This window comes from Epithele typhae (genome assembly GCF_022376455.1).
Source record: "Epithele typhae strain CBS 203.58 chromosome Unknown BXZ73scaffold_5, whole genome shotgun sequence".
Lineage (NCBI taxonomy): Eukaryota > Fungi > Basidiomycota > Agaricomycetes > Polyporales > Epitheliaceae > Epithele > Epithele typhae.
Window position 1 is genome coordinate 979,764 of NW_025954196.1, and position 14,570 is coordinate 994,333.

Here is a 14,570-nt window from a genome sequence, read left to right on the forward strand (position 1 = left end):
GCGCTTATTAATTGGCCCCGCTCGCTTCTTAGATGGGCATTCATATTCATGAGTGTTTTTTTTTTCACCCTTGACCAACTTTCCTTGCTCATCCCGTCTACAGCCGGTGTTCTGGTTCACGGAGCGGGCTTGGAATTGAACCAGACCGCCTGTCTTCTCGGTATCCTCAATTGCATCATCTTCTACGTGTCGTCCAAGATGCTCATCTACATCTTCCTGAGTCCGTGCTCCTTCTAGTGCCTCCCTCTACACCTGTCACACTGCCCTTACTAGTCGAGAAGGTCAATGTCGTTTGGAATGGACTCCGAGGTTGCCCCCAGAAACGTCTACACTCCAAGGTCTACCTGTGCTGCATCGCGCTCTTCGCTGTCTACGTCGGCGTCGCAGCAGTGGTGATTGTCGGTGAGTGTCCTCCCCTCCTTTTCGGGGGATTACCCGCGCTCATCGGCGTTTGTTCTTCAAAGGGCGAATCGCCTATTTCCAGAAAGACGGCACATGCGTGATCGGGCTCAAAGCCCGCCTCGCTCTCGTTGCTCATATACGACCTGTAAGCGCCCTTCCGTCGCGGCCCGCCTCCATGAACACGTCTGACTGAATGTTCTGTGCAGATGCGTGAACGTTATGCTGACTTTGCTCTTCGTGTACCCACTGCTATCGTATCATTTCAAGTCTGCTGTCCGCACCACCGCGGTACGCTCCGTCCGGTACGTTCTCCCTCCCGAGACTTCATCCAAGTTTCTGTCAGAACACTCACGCATGCTCGCGCACCCAGAACCGCCGCGATAGCGCTGACGACCTCGTGCATCAACATCCTCGTCCTCACCCTCGAGCACGGCCAGCAGCTCGGCTGGGTCTGCCTCGCCAGCTGCGGCACCGACGTCGTCATCAACGCCGTCGTCCTCTGCTGGGCCACCGCCGTTTCCCAGCCCAAGCCGAGCACGCTCACGACCTCCGGCACCTGCCGCAAGGCGAAGAGCAGCGCTTTCACCTTCCTCCCCCCCGCCGGCCACACCGGGCCCCTCACCACGACCGGCGCCGAGTCCTCCCTGCCGCCGTCGTCCACGGAGGCCTACGACGACCCGTGCGCCGCGGCAGCCTGGGACCCCTCCTCCACGAGGGTCTCGCGTCTCCTCGCGGCCGCAGACGGCTGTGGCGGCGCGCACCCACGCACACGCCATTGCCCGCGCACACGACGCTCGACTTGCGGCAGGCGCTCTCGCTCTCGACGCCGCGGCGCACGCACCCGCCCGAGAACCGCTCCGCCGTCGTCCGAGAGGGAGGTCCGGGCGCGCGAGGAGGGGTCGTGGTGATGCGGGAGATGGAGGTCGGTGCGGACGCGGAAGGCGGCGGGGTGCGAAGGACGCCGTCGGGGATGCGTGTCGGCTTGCGTCGACCGTGGGGGGCGCATGTGGAGGTGCGTACGCCGTCCGTGCGGCCGCCGCCAGCACCGTCGCCGACAAATCCTTTCGCGGGAGGGTGTTAGGGCTTGCAAGCTCGGTGGGTGGTGCCAATTGTACCATAATACCTTGAGGGCCCGGCTCGATACCGGTGTGGATCTGGTTGCTCCCTAGTAAGCGTCGGGTCGAGGGCGCAATGTACTTCTAATTTGTTCAGTTCTTCGTGTCTCATCCAGTGAGAGTGCGTCTCCACTTGTCCTGTGTAGTCGTGTCCATAACACAACTGGCATTTGACGATGATCCGCTCAGTAAGTACCACCAACATCACACCAGCCTAGCGCTCCTCCCTTCTCGCCACTGAACACATAACAATGCTGTGACTCTGATATTGTACGGGCCCAAACAGGCGAGATCGAGCAACAGCAGCGAAGCACCCACTAACTTGGGCGATGCCCCCGCTCAATGTTTCGCCGACATGACGCTGTGACTCCGAGCGCCCAAGCGTTGCGTCGGTCTCGTGACCGTTCCTGGATAAGGTTGACCGCGATCACAGGTCAACCTTACGTTCCTGCTGCGCGTCGGCCCTCTTGTGCTTAATTACATGCCTCCGTCATACCGACCTCCTTCAACCCGCTCAAGAAGGCGTCCATTACTGGTATGTTTCACAACATCTCATTTCAAACTAGAATCACGGCATTCTGCCTGTGTCCTAAACCTCAACGCCAAGCTCGCCGAGAGAAACCTGGCGACCCACTTCCTGAGCTTGGCTTTCCCTGGAATGTATGAACGACGACCTGCGTTTCGTAGCAACACCGTCAGGGTCGTGCGTCCATTGATGTAGTTACGGGACCGACATACGTACGTACGAGACTCCCGTCTAATTGATCTGGCAGCACCCGCCTCTCAACCGGCTGCCATTTACCCTCTCGATTGTACGCGGTCATGATGCACCCGACGTCCTGCTAGTCCATCTTCACCCACAACCCCCAAGCTTCAAAAGTCTCAGTCTCTCAGCTTGCCTCTCGCCTCCTCTCGCCCAGCGCCCCCACCCTCCTCGCTCGCCGCCACCAATGCCCTCCCTCGCCGCCGCCCGCGCTGCGAACGCCGCCTTCGCCCCCTCCTACCTCCCCGTCGCCGTCTTCGTCGGCGGCACCTCCGGCATCGGCAGGGCCTGCGCGGAGGCCTTCGCGCGCTACACCCGCGGCAACGCGCACATCGTCCTCGTCGGCCGCAACGAGGCCGCCGCGCACGCCATCCTCGCCTCCTTCCCCGCGCCCTCCGCCCCCGGCGCGGCGCACGAGTTCCTGCACGCGGACGCCTTCCTCGTGCGCAACGTGCAGGCCGCCGCGGACGCGCTGCGCGCGCGCCTCCCGCGCCTCCACTTCCTCGTGCTCTCCACCGGGCTCGGCATGAGCCTCCGCGGGCGGGACGAGACCGCGGAGGGGGTCGACCGCCGGATCGGGCTCGCGTACTACACGCGCGCGAAGTGGGTCGCGGACCTCCTCCCGCTGCTCGAGCGCGCGGCCGCGGCGGGCGAGGACGCGAGGGTGATGTCCGTGCTCGCCGCGGGCAAGGGCGGCGCGATCGACGTCGACGACCTCGCGTTCCGCAAGGGCTACGCGTCGTACAAGGTCGGGCTCGCGTCGCCGACGTACACGGACCTGCTGTTCGAGGTGCGTCTCTCCCTGTGTCCGTCGCGGTGGCGTGCGGTGCGTGACCACCCGCCGTTCTGCGCGCAGCATCTGTCGAAGGAGCACCCGAGCGTCGCGTTTGTGCACGCGCACCCGGGCCTGGTGCGCACCCCGCTGATCAACTTCGACCACTGGGCGTTCGGGCCGATCAACATGCTCACCGGGGCGCTGGCGAAGAACCCGGAAGACTGCGCGGAATGGATGCTGTACGCCCTCTTCCAGAGCAAGCACGGCTTCTCAAGACGGAGCGAGTCCGGCGACGACATTGGCCCACAGGGGCGATATGGCTCTGCCGAGCGTCAGCAAGTCGTGAAGCACACGCAACAAGAGCTTGCCATTGCACTCAGTAAAGTAATCGGACCTGTATAGTGCTCAGCGTAGTGCAGCATAGATCTACCCTAGATGTGTTGAGAGCTTCTAATTGATTCCCTTACCATACTTACTACATCTTGACTTTACGGTAAATGCACTCATTTGACTGGAATAATGTACGCATCGACGGGCAAAAAGACAATGTCACCAAACGGTAGCCCACCGCGAGGGTCGAACTCGCAGCCTTCAGATCACCCGCAGCTTAAGAGTCTGACGCTCTATCCGATTGAGCTAGGCGGGCAATACGAGACACCTGTTGGAACCTATTATCTAGCGTGCAAATATCCTCCGGACTGTGGACTTCCATGTGCCAAACCACTATGCAGATACCATGCTCTTCCTTTTCTTCTTACCTCTCTCTTTCGTCGGCTCGTCTGCCTTGCCCTTCACCTTCCCCTCCTTTCGTTTTCGCTTCTTCTCCTTCGCCCCCTGCTCCTCCTTCGCCAATGCCAATCGCTGTGCCTCGTCCGCCCGCCTACCAAGTTTCTGGAACATATCCTCCTCATCGCTGTCGTCGTCTTCAATCAGCGCGTCGACCTCGCGCTCGCTGATGCCCGTCGACTCCGTCCGCCCAGCGCCCTCTATGCGTTTCGCGACCGTGGTCGCCGTCGATGTCGTCGGGCGGGGGACATGGTCGGGTGAGAACGGGTCGGGCTGTATCGAGCCAACGAGCGAGACCATCTGGTTCGCGATCGTCATCCTGTCCATGCGCAGAGGATGTCAGCGAGGTGGAACCGACATGCACACCGCCGAGACACCTACCCTACGACCGTGAACTCGAGGACGCCTTTCTCCCCTCCGAGCTTCTCCCCGGTGAGGTGGTGCACCCACCGCCCGCCGCTGTCCACCTGCTCCTCGGCACCCGCCTCGCCCTCTTGTTGTACGACACCGTGCTCGGGATCGTTCTCCGCCGGACCGTACTCGAATTCGTACTGGTCCGTCCGTATGTGATGTCGCGGTATCGAGACGTTGAACGTCCGGTGCACGAGCAGGGAGACATGGTCGGGGGAGCATAGATTGATTCTACCAGCTGTGCCATTATACACAATCAGTGTGAGATGCGGACGGTGCAGGGACTGGGGACTCACACAACTTCATGCCGACCTGCGGACTCCACACCGTAGCGTCGAACGCAACCCGGCAGTTCGCAAACGGACACTCCGCCTTGATCGTCGCCGTCCTGTCCAGAAACTCCAGCCGGTTGTGCGCGAGCACCACGCCCTGCAGCGACGGGATGTACCTGCGTGGACGCCAGAACCGCGGCCGCGTGAGTCCCGACGACGACCGCCGTGCGCACGCGCCACGCACCTCATGAGCATCGAGTCGAGCATCTCCTCCACCCCGTCGCGCAGGTGTTTGAACGCGGGCGGGACGGCGACGGTGAGCGCGGTGCGCACGACGCGGAACGTGTCGTCCGTGGCGCGGCCCTTGCCCTTGTCCTGCTTCGGCTTCGGCTGCGGCTTCGCGGGCTCCTTCGCCCTCTTGTCTTTCTTCGGCCGCTTCGCGGGTGGGGACGGTGCAGCGCCCGCGTCGGCAGCAGCGGGGGCGTCGCGGTGCTTCCGCTTCTTCGTTTTGTGAGCGTTGGGCTGAGACATCTCGGGGGGCTTCAGGTTGGCGATGCGGAGGAATCGAGGCGGACGGCTAGTAAGGAATGGTGCCGCTACGTGGGCTACACGATGCAGAGATTGAGCGAGTCAGCGGTGGGCGGTCGAGCAGAAACGGCGTCGAGGGTAGAAATTTTGGGAAGCGCCGGTTGGTGCTCGCGGTGACCGGTCGTGAGAGTGGGCGCTTGCGGCCCGCTCGACGCCGTCATCGCAGTGCCGACCGGCCACGGGACGTCTCTCACCAGCTCTCACCGCTCTCTGAGTGCTGTCACCATCGTCGACCGTCGCGGGCTGGGTGCTGGGTCATGGTGCGTCTCCGCCGTCGCTCGTTTCTGCATGCGTGAATGCTGATATTGAGAGGGGTCGGTGCCAGTCTTCTCCACGCGTCATTGTGCAGATCGCCATTGCTGGCGCGAAAATCTTTGGCAGGGCGTTCGCTGCTGCAGGCAGGCAGGCTATGGCGAGTGAGTAATCGCCCCCAATGTGCGCCGTCACCGCTCCCGGTGGCTCGCTGTGCGTTCATGCTGAGAGCAGGCCGTTGGCAGACGCGAAGTACCGCCCACCAGGCGCAAGCGGGGGAGACGTCGCCGGCGTGGGCCACGCCACGTCTGGCTCGCTGACGGACAAGCTGACGCGGGAGATGCGGATGACGGCGGACGAGGCGCGGCTGATCTTGAACGTGAAGAAGGAGGACTCGGCGGAGAAGGTACTGCAGGTGCGTGTCTTGCGTTTTCGGTGGCGTGCTTGCGCTCACTTTCGTCGCAACCTCGACCTCCCCCACCCCCTCGGGTCTGCGCTACGTGCGTGCAGAGCTACGAACACCTGTTCAAGGCGAATTCTCCCCCGGCGCCGAAAGAGAAGCCCGCGTCAGCGCGGCAAGCTGCCCCTGCCCACTCACACTACCTCCAGTCGAAGGTGGTGCGCGCCAAGGAGCGGTTGGACGCAGAACTCAAGGCGGATCTCGAAGCAGAAAACCCGGCCCCTCCTCCAGAACCCGAAGCGTCAAATCAGCCCCCACCACCCTCATAGCCTCGCCACACCCCCGGACCTGTTATCGAGCTCATTGCTTTCGCGTCCGCATATATTGCTTACACGGTAGACCTTATTCGCTGTATAATTCGCACAGTAGTAGATCCACATCACACTCCAGTTCACTCGCGATATCGAGCATGTGGCGCGCATCATCCATCTGGGTCGAAGGAAGTTCTGCGATCTCAAGGAGAGACGGAAGCAGTGTGCACTGTCGGGGCGTCGCGCACACGAAGCCGTGAATCAATTCAGTCGAGGCCGAACAGTCAGCATCGTCGGCCCCAGAACGGTGCAGGCGTCCGGGATGCGTCGGATAAATGCGCTCCATCGAGACTGGAATGAGGCAGAGTCCACGTTGAGCTCTGTCGTCTGTTCTGATTGGGGTGAGCATCAGCGGCGAGAAGCCGATGTGGAACCCAGACCCGAGCAGGACGGTGGGAGCTGCCCAACATCGTGACTGGGCGCACTGGAAATTGGACCGAGAAGTAGATCTGTGGAACATGCACAGTGCGGCGCGCGAGATAAACGCGCCGCTTGCGATAGCCACCCAAGGGTGCGGCCAGCTGCAGCAGCCACCCCCTTCGAAGTTCGAAGAACACCTCAGCTTGCCGCAGGGGAATTGGATGAGAGAGCACGTATTGGCCACATCTCAGTGGCCAACAGCCAGGACCGAGGTCGTCAATAGACGCAGATCGCCGAGACACTTGTACCGGATGGCGAGAGATCATCGACATCTGCAGATGAGTCGGTGGAGAACGTTCGACTGAGCCTGCGCACGCGATGCTTCGCGAAACGCGCGGGAGGAGCTTGCGCGTCCCAGCAACGGTCGCGCGTGGAGCAACGCGCGAGCACGGGGGCTGGCTGGTGAGCGGCACGCCTCGAGGGGGCGACACAGCGGCCTCAGGTGGACGGATGGATGGAGATCGATGCACGGATGGATGATGAGGATGCCGGGGAATCTGAATTGACCGGCCGCGGTGATGGTGCCGCGCCACTGCGGTGGGCAGCGCGCGCATGGCAACCAGCCCTGCGCGAAGGAGAGGACGAGGAGGATGAGCTTGTTCGACGCCGCCGAGCCCCGACGGCTCCGTGCAGTGTGGACGATGACGATGGCCGCACGAAGCGCCGTCGGCCGGCGGAACAGCCACGGGACTCGGAGGGGAACACCCGGACAAGGCCGGAGCCGCCCGTCAGCTGATCCGATCCAGGCGCCGGCAGCCAGATATGGGGAGAGCGGATTTTCGCGTTCTCCTCCTCTCCGTCTTCTGCAGACCGCACGCGCTCTTCCCGCCCTGTCTCCCACCATCCCCCACGACTCTCTTGGGGACGCTTGCGGGCGCTCCCCTCTCAACAACGTCTAACAGAAACCACCATCACCCCCTGTCGTCCCCCTCAGCGACCCGCCGCATCGCCACTCCGCCCACCCAGAGCCCAGAGGGGGCCTCTCTCCTCCTTCTCATCTTCACCATGGCTCTCGGTGGTTTGGGGGCCATCCTCCTCTCCAGCCATTCCTCTCTCTCCCTGGGCCATGTCTTTGCAAAGGTCGACCTCCGCTCCGTTTTCTTCGCTCTCGTATTCGCCATAATCGTCCTGGTTTTGGGTGCGTAATCCTCCTCACCTTCGCAACTTGTCGTCTTATCATTCTTCAAATCCCTTCTCTACTCGCAACGCCACTCCGGGATGCACGGGACGCGCTTGAAACGGACCATATCCAACGCCGTACGCACGCACTTCATGATTCTCCACTTGCCCTCGCCCTCGACATCCAACTATATGTCTCGAACGCTTTGCCCCGCCGGTACATACCCTCAACGCCCCTCCCTCCCATTCCCGATGTACTGCGGATGCAAACTCCTGTTCCTTCGCCTTTGATATCTATATCTGGTGAACACCTCTCGACGACCATCTGTCTCGATGATCAGCGTATCTGACGAACCCGTCGGAAACCTGCTTTCGCACCTACCTCACGGAGCTCTCCTTCAAGCAGCATCTCAGTCAACTCGACGAGAATGGTCAAGACGACTCCTCGGTTTCCGACGACTCTGGTGTACACTTCACACTCTCCCGACGTTCCCCGGCCGCTGTCCGTAAAACTGGAAGCAACTTCGACACCTCCTCCCCATTCCACTTTGTCAGCCGGGCCTCGGTCTCCTTCGGACACCCAAACATGTTTTTCACAGTTTCGGCATCCTCACGGTAGCTGCAGTCTACCCAACAGGTCGCCCCGCTCCCGCACCAACCATGGCCACTGCTCCGCCCACAACGAGAATCTGCCATCCGCTGTCTCCGATGTGTGGTACATAGGGGCGTTTGGACGGTGGTGGAAGGGTGGAGTCATTCAGAGCTGGTGGCACGAGGTGCTCGCAAACGCCAAGGACGCTGAGAGGTGTGGCTCTGGGCTACTAGACGTGAAGGCACTAGATAACCTCGAGGGCTTTGAGGGTGTGTTCATTCTACTTCTCTCCACGTATGATTCGTATACACATACCTGGCCCGGCTTTAGGTCTGCCCTTGCCTACCCCATCCCGTCTTCCGGCCGACGCCCAAACCAAACTTCGCGCAACCGAACGGTCTTTCCAACGCAATAACAACAACGCGCCTCGAAGCACCACCCCACCCCCACTCCCCAAGTCCGCCTCATTGCCCCTACACGCGCCCAAGGTCTCAACACCGCCGAAAGCCAACGGACACAGCCCTCGACATGCGCCGTCGCCGTCGCAGCCGCAAATGATGCCCGAACCCTCGCGACCGCCAGCGCCGTCGGTCCTCACTTACTCCCCTTCCTCGTCCTCGCTATGGGACTCGTCTCCCATCATCGCCGAGGTCTTGCGCCAAATCTCGCAGTCGAAAGCCGCGGTGCACGAGCTCCGGACGCAGCTCGCCGACTTCCGCAGCAGCGCGGCCGACGCGCACGCGGGCATCCAGAGCGAGCTCGAGGTGCACCGCGAGCGCAAACGCGAGGACGACGCGGCGCGCAACGAGATCAAGACGCGCACGAAGACGCTCGAGGACTCGAAGCGGTCCGCCGAAGGCAGCAAACGGGACGCGGAGAAGCGTCTCCGGGCGGCCGAGAGCGCACGCGAGAGCGCGGCGGCGCGCATCGAGCGACTCGGGGAGGAGATTGGGGCGATGCGAGGGCGGATGCATGACGACGAGCAGGCGACGCTGGGGTGCAAGGATGAAGGCGATGAGAAGGAGCAGGAGGCGAAAGAGGTGCTGGAGAGGAAGAAGAAAGAGATTAAGGTGGCAGAGGACGTGATTGCCGCGCTCAACGCCCGGGCGAAGGAGCTGGAGGAGAAGATCGCCCTGGAGGAGGAGAAGCTGCGGCGCGCGAAGGAGGAGGCCGAGATCAAGAAGCAGGATCGCTCGTTCTTCCCGCTCACTGTCGTCCCGACGGTGAGTGAGGGCGATCTGGCGGCCCCTGCTTGGTCTGCGTATCCTGAAGGCCAGAGTGGGACGCAAGACCCCCTCACGCGAGAGAGCCTCGCCACGATGGACAGACAACAACCTTTCCCATCCCTCGCGCCCCGAAGCAAAGATTCCCTGTCTTCGGGCTCAGGCAGCGCCGAGAACGCTGATACATCCTTCTCTCCTCGCCCTGCCCGCCTCTCGCTCACCGCCATCTCCAACCTGCGCGAGCCACCAAATCGCGTCCTTACGGAACCGGATCCGAACGGTCAAATCCTCTTGCGGCCCAACGTCTTCCCGCGCTTCGGCGCCGAGCTAGGCACCAGTGCACTCTCCACGCACTCGACGTCAACACGTTTCTTGCCCTTCGACAGTGACGAACCCTCTGCGGTCGAAGAACCCAGCTCCGCCAGTAGCATCTCGCCGATGAGCACGTCGTACATTCCCGCGAGCCTCATCCACTCCCTCGATGGAGGGGCAGGCTACGACAACGTGGGCCTCGCACGCTCGTTCCAGTCCGAAGACGACGCGATCCTGTCGCGCGACTGGCGCAAGATGGCTCCCTTCCCCGCGCCTCCGCCCGTCGAAAGCCCTGCTGTAGCTGCCGTCCCGGGCACCTACACGACCTCCCCTCAACCCTCACTCACCCTGCATTCGACGCCGTCGACAAGGAAGACCCGTTCGAGGTCCGTGCGCCTCCGCAGCCGCACCGTCGGGAGCGCATGGACCTCCAACGCGCAACCTTCCCGCCCACCCGCACGAGCACGGACCCGCCCAATCTGCACAACGCCGACGCAGCCGCAGACAAGACGGTGATCGCACACCGGCGGTGGGCGTCGCAGCAGGAGGCCAGCAAGGATCGCAAAGGGCTCAACCCGGAGGCGAAGGTGTTCTCACTCACCCGGAAGTCGCTCTTCTCCGCCCCGAACTCGGCCCAAGTGCCCCCCTCGCCGTTCGACTACGACCCCGCGGACCGGCGCCCGCCGCGCTCGCCCCGCCCGCGCCGACCGCACACCTCGCCGTGCCCGACGAGAACGTGTTCTCCTCGATCTCGATGCGCGCGTTCGCGCCGTCGCCCGCGGAGCGCGAGGCGCTGCAGCGCGCGCTCAGCGGCTCGTCGAACACGTCCCTCGAGCGCCTCCCCACGCTGTCGGAGGTCGCCGCGGTGCCCCCCTCGCTGCCCGCGTCGCCCGCGGCGGCGCACACGCTCGCGGCGGCGCCCGTCGTGAGCGGGCGCATGCTGCTCGGCGGGCCGGCGCTGTCGTGGCTGTCGCTCCCCGGGTGCGGAAGCCGAAGTTCAGCCCGTGGGAGGACGAGGAGCCGGGGCGGGACGCGGGGCTCGGACGCGGGTTGTAGGGGGGTGCGGAGAAAGGAGGGAGGGAGAGAGGGAGGGTCGAACGTGGAGCGGACTATCTATTGCGTCGTGTCGCCACCGTCGCGTCGTGCGTGCAGAAGTGCGGGAGTGTGCTAGAAACGAAGAAAGTTGGTGGGGGAGCGAGCGGGCGAGTATATAGCGCGAGCGACGCACATGTTTTGTAGCAGCGCGGTAACGAACCCGAATGACACAACAATAATTCTCGGCTGTCTCCCCCGGGGCGTGTTTGCGGTGGATCGATGCCCGGCCGTTCGAGAGTGAGGAGCTGGATCCAGGGGATTGGCTGGAAGCAACTGGTCCGTCGCAGACGAGCCTCAGCGGCGGTGGGGGTCGAGGTATGTAGATAAGCCACAGGGTTCATGTGCTATGTGGGTAATCCGCCTTTATACTCCCCGGCGCCGTCTCGGCAGCCTGTCCGAACGGCAAATGCGCAGTGAGGGTTTACGCTTTTTATACTGGGCAAGAGCCATATGACGTGCGCCCACGCGGCGGGGCGGTGTATGTAAGACGGTCTTCTCGGGGACGTACCATGTACATGATGAGGGAATGAGGAGATAGATTTGGTGGACGTGGGCCCTCCGCCCGCATCGTCCTGTACGACGATGTGCGGTCGTTGCCGAGCTGGTATCATCAGACACTTCCAGGCGCTCACATCGCTGCGCGGCGGGGTGCACCGTAGCGTGGACGACCTTCGGCGTGAAGCTCGAGTGGCTGGAATCGTGGACATGCATGCCGGGGGCGTCATCGCTGTGGATTTCCAGCCTTTCCTTCCGAGGAGACACCCGCGCGAAGACACCCCCTTCACTCGCGCGGCCGCGAAACCACGGTCGACCCAGGGAGTCACGGATACACTGCACGGGCACGAGTCACAGTTGGCGCATGGAAATATTGGCCATATATGACAGGTTGTATCGTCGAGATGTCTGTGTGTGAGGAAGAACGTCCTATAGCTAATTATGGGGGCGTAGAATGTAGCCACGAGGGAGGATCTTGTGAGGATGCATCGAGCGGGATTCGAACCCCCTGTGTGAGGACCGAGTATTAGATAATCTGATCACGAGACCAAGTCGCGTTCCCACTGCACGCTGCCGCAGGCTTCCTGTACGTCTGTCACTCACCCCTCACCATGCCTCCCCGCAAGAAGCAACGCGTCGATGCAACCACTCCTTTGAGGCGCAGCCCACGTACAACGTTCACTCCTACGAAGCCATTTCCGACTGCCCCACGACGCCGTAATGTTCGGGGCGTATTGAAGGATATGCTCAAGATGCCGTTGGACATTCTGTTTGAGGTGAGTTGACTTGCCTTTCATTTACGATTATCGCCTTCTAACATGTCTCTCTTGTGCCAGGTCTTTGCTCTCCTCCACCCCGAAGACTTGCTACACCTTTCTCGTACCAACAAGGCGTTCCGGCAGCTCTTGCTGGACCCAGCCGCGGCGTCGTTCTGGAAGGCCGCGAGGTGCCGGGTGAAAGGGTTTCCAGCCCCACCCCCGCATCTCAGTGAGCCCTCGTTTGCTAGTCTTCTATTCTCCCCCTGCTGTCGCGTGAGTGGTCGTCGCCCCCGTTCAGCGTGACTGCGATTCACACGAACACGCAGGCGTGCGGAAAGCCTGGAGAGTTCCCCGTACTGGTAGAGCTCTTCACAAGATATTGCACCGAGTGTGAGGAGCGATGGTGCGTTTCCGATTGGCCTTCTCGCACGCTCCAAGCCAATCTCCTCCAGTCTCGTCCGAGCGGCTCGCTCCCAGCTTCCCGACGAGCGTTTTTCCGTCCGCAAGTGGGTGAACACCGTCCGTACAGAGTACGTATATTGTTTCTGGTCCAAGGTCTCCCGATTCTGGCTGACTCTGGTCATTTCAGCGGGTCTGGCCCGAAGTATCGGATGCTTCTCGCGGAAGCGGAGCATATCAAGCGTCGATGGGCGAATTTGAGCTGTGAAGATGAGAAGAAAGAATACCTCGCTGAGCGTATCGCGTTCGTCGTGCAATGTCGGGAGGTGAGCGACAATATGTTGTATCAACAACCCATGGCTCATATCGGTACGATGAATAGCATGCAAGTGCTCTCCGGAGTTGGTTGGATGCAGTCGAGCTGACCAAGATAGCTGAGCGGAGCGCTCTAAAAGCCGAACGATATGATGAGTAGGACCCTTGTCAGGTTCCTGTCTTCATCGCGGTTGTCTGATACCATGACCATTCAGCATAATGCAGCGACTCCGTAACGACGGCTGGGGCGACGATCTCGACGCCCTCGAATGGAATACCAGGTGCGCTCTTGTCCAGCTTTTTGGAGTTGGAATCATAGGGAAATTAAAAAATGAGAGAGGTACAAATACTCCTCGTTCTGCCCATGATTGCCTCTTTTCTCATCACTGCACCAGAATGGCAGGCGATCCGCAAGAGAGCGATCAAAATATTGGAACCTCACCGCGAGAAGAGGTTGAGAGACAAGGAGGACAAGCGGATTCGATCGAACCTCATCCGTCTGCGTAAGATCGTCAAGCAATATCAGCAGTCGGTATGGGCACCACAAGCTGGTCTCCGATTCTTCCCAGGTTTTTTCGAGCTTGCGACCGTTCCCGCGATTTGCTCGTTTGTGCGGCAGAATCCTTCATTCGACGCTGGTGATCTGGCCACAGAACAAGAAGTGGCATCGCTACTACCAGGTCTACACAAGCGACTCGCGGCTCATGCCACTAGTACCCTTGCACACATGGTCCACAAGGCTCTTGGTACAGACCCAGCAACACACTCAGATGTGAAGATTCTGCAGCTCGCGACTTCCTGCTTCCAGTGCAAAACGTGCGTCGGGAAACAACTATTCCGTTGGAAGGACCTTCTTCGACACAGCTGTTCGAAACGAAGCCTCCACAACGTCTCCGAGAGCGGTTGCATGAAGTGCGAATACGCGTTCAACGTCGAATCTGTCCGCACTCACTTCATCCGAGGGGTCACAAGTCGGCGAATGATCGTCGCGAGCTACGGTCTCAACCCCGACCGCGCGACATTCACGGACATGGATGGCTGCGGTGTCCGTCTGCGGTGCAAGCTGTGCCGCGCCCATCCAGACAAGCTGGAGGTGTTCGATTGGGAGGGTGCGGTGAGTGCCAGGATTTGCCGTCCAGGTTCTCACATTCTGACGCGTCGCAGATCCTGCACGACGTGGCTCGGCATCACAGGTCCTTGGACGACGACACCTCGCACTGGGAGCCCGTTGCGGCCGAACAGGCAACACGGGTGTGCGAACTTCAAGACGCCTACATGCGGGGCCTTTCCGCTACTTCCACTGGCCGTCATGCCTGCACCTGGTGCGGCCGTCATACGTATCGCGATTCCGGGCCCCGGCATGATCGCGACGAGCAAATGACACTGGTTGAGGTCAAGAAGCACCTGCTGGCCGAGTGAGTCGTTTTCCTCCAGGGCCCCCACAGAGATTCTCACGTCTTGATCTAGGCACGGCCGGGGCGATGTGGCAGAGGAGTTGACTATGTTGTTGACTACGAACCAAAGCCCGCGATTACCATGTTCAAACCGAAACTATCGAAGAATTGGCAGGCCACGGAGTTAGTTCAGGATGGACTTGGGTTCTTCATCGATTTCTGAACGGCATAGCCTTCTTCACGTTGTTGAAGTAGAATATAGCATGTCATTGGATGTCTTTTCGAAGTTGTCACTCATTGTCTTGCCATAAGA

At 61.2% G+C, this 14,570-nt stretch overlaps 6 protein-coding genes and 1 non-coding gene across 7 annotated transcripts; 5 read left to right on the forward strand and 2 right to left on the reverse strand.

Annotated features, from left to right (window-relative positions):
- Window positions 1-198: 198 nt before the first annotated feature.
- Window positions 199-1,838, forward strand: BXZ73DRAFT_74699 (uncharacterized protein; the record flags this gene model as incomplete). The annotated part of the gene is made up of 8 exons (XM_048022076.1): window positions 199-220; window positions 274-402; window positions 465-547; window positions 670-704; window positions 773-1,081; window positions 1,144-1,414; window positions 1,615-1,705; window positions 1,804-1,838. 8 exons carry the CDS (start codon window positions 199-201, stop codon window positions 1,836-1,838), a joined length of 975 nt encoding a protein of 324 aa, XP_047881700.1.
- A 629-nt stretch (window positions 1,839-2,467) lies between these two features.
- Window positions 2,468-3,457, forward strand: BXZ73DRAFT_88021 (NAD-P-binding protein; the record flags this gene model as incomplete). The annotated part of the gene is made up of 2 exons (XM_048024802.1): window positions 2,468-3,070; window positions 3,137-3,457. 2 exons carry the CDS (start codon window positions 2,468-2,470, stop codon window positions 3,455-3,457), a joined length of 924 nt encoding a protein of 307 aa, XP_047881701.1.
- Window positions 3,458-3,616: 159 nt separating this feature from the next.
- Window positions 3,617-3,701, reverse strand: BXZ73DRAFT_t31. The gene has a single exon. It is a non-coding gene; the product is annotated as a tRNA-Lys (tRNA).
- A 77-nt stretch (window positions 3,702-3,778) lies between these two features.
- Window positions 3,779-5,055, reverse strand: BXZ73DRAFT_88017 (uncharacterized protein; the record flags this gene model as incomplete). The annotated part of the gene is made up of 4 exons (XM_048024800.1): window positions 3,779-4,160; window positions 4,223-4,490; window positions 4,549-4,700; window positions 4,769-5,055. 4 exons carry the CDS (start codon window positions 5,053-5,055, stop codon window positions 3,779-3,781), a joined length of 1,089 nt encoding a protein of 362 aa, XP_047881702.1.
- A 490-nt stretch (window positions 5,056-5,545) lies between these two features.
- BXZ73DRAFT_88018 (uncharacterized protein) lies at window positions 5,546-6,093 on the forward strand (the record flags this gene model as incomplete). Its single annotated transcript, XM_048024801.1, has 2 exons — window positions 5,546-5,779; window positions 5,875-6,093. The coding sequence occupies 2 exons, from the start codon at window positions 5,546-5,548 to the stop codon at window positions 6,091-6,093; spliced, it is 453 nt and encodes a 150-aa protein (XP_047881703.1).
- Window positions 6,094-7,560: 1,467 nt separating this feature from the next.
- On the forward strand, window positions 7,561-10,857 carry BXZ73DRAFT_74702 (uncharacterized protein; the record flags this gene model as incomplete). Its single annotated transcript, XM_048022077.1, has 6 exons — window positions 7,561-7,693; window positions 8,016-8,289; window positions 8,312-8,535; window positions 8,597-10,187; window positions 10,300-10,782; window positions 10,803-10,857. 6 exons carry the CDS (start codon window positions 7,561-7,563, stop codon window positions 10,855-10,857), a joined length of 2,760 nt encoding a protein of 919 aa, XP_047881704.1.
- Window positions 10,858-12,002: 1,145 nt separating this feature from the next.
- Window positions 12,003-14,480, forward strand: BXZ73DRAFT_97857 (uncharacterized protein; the record flags this gene model as incomplete). Its single annotated transcript, XM_048027514.1, has 11 exons — window positions 12,003-12,167; window positions 12,228-12,422; window positions 12,476-12,552; window positions 12,602-12,679; window positions 12,739-12,874; window positions 12,931-13,019; window positions 13,089-13,144; window positions 13,259-13,679; window positions 13,743-13,977; window positions 14,028-14,278; window positions 14,354-14,480. The coding sequence occupies 11 exons, from the start codon at window positions 12,003-12,005 to the stop codon at window positions 14,478-14,480; spliced, it is 1,830 nt and encodes a 609-aa protein (XP_047881705.1).
- Between the last annotated feature and the right edge of the window lie 90 nt (window positions 14,481-14,570).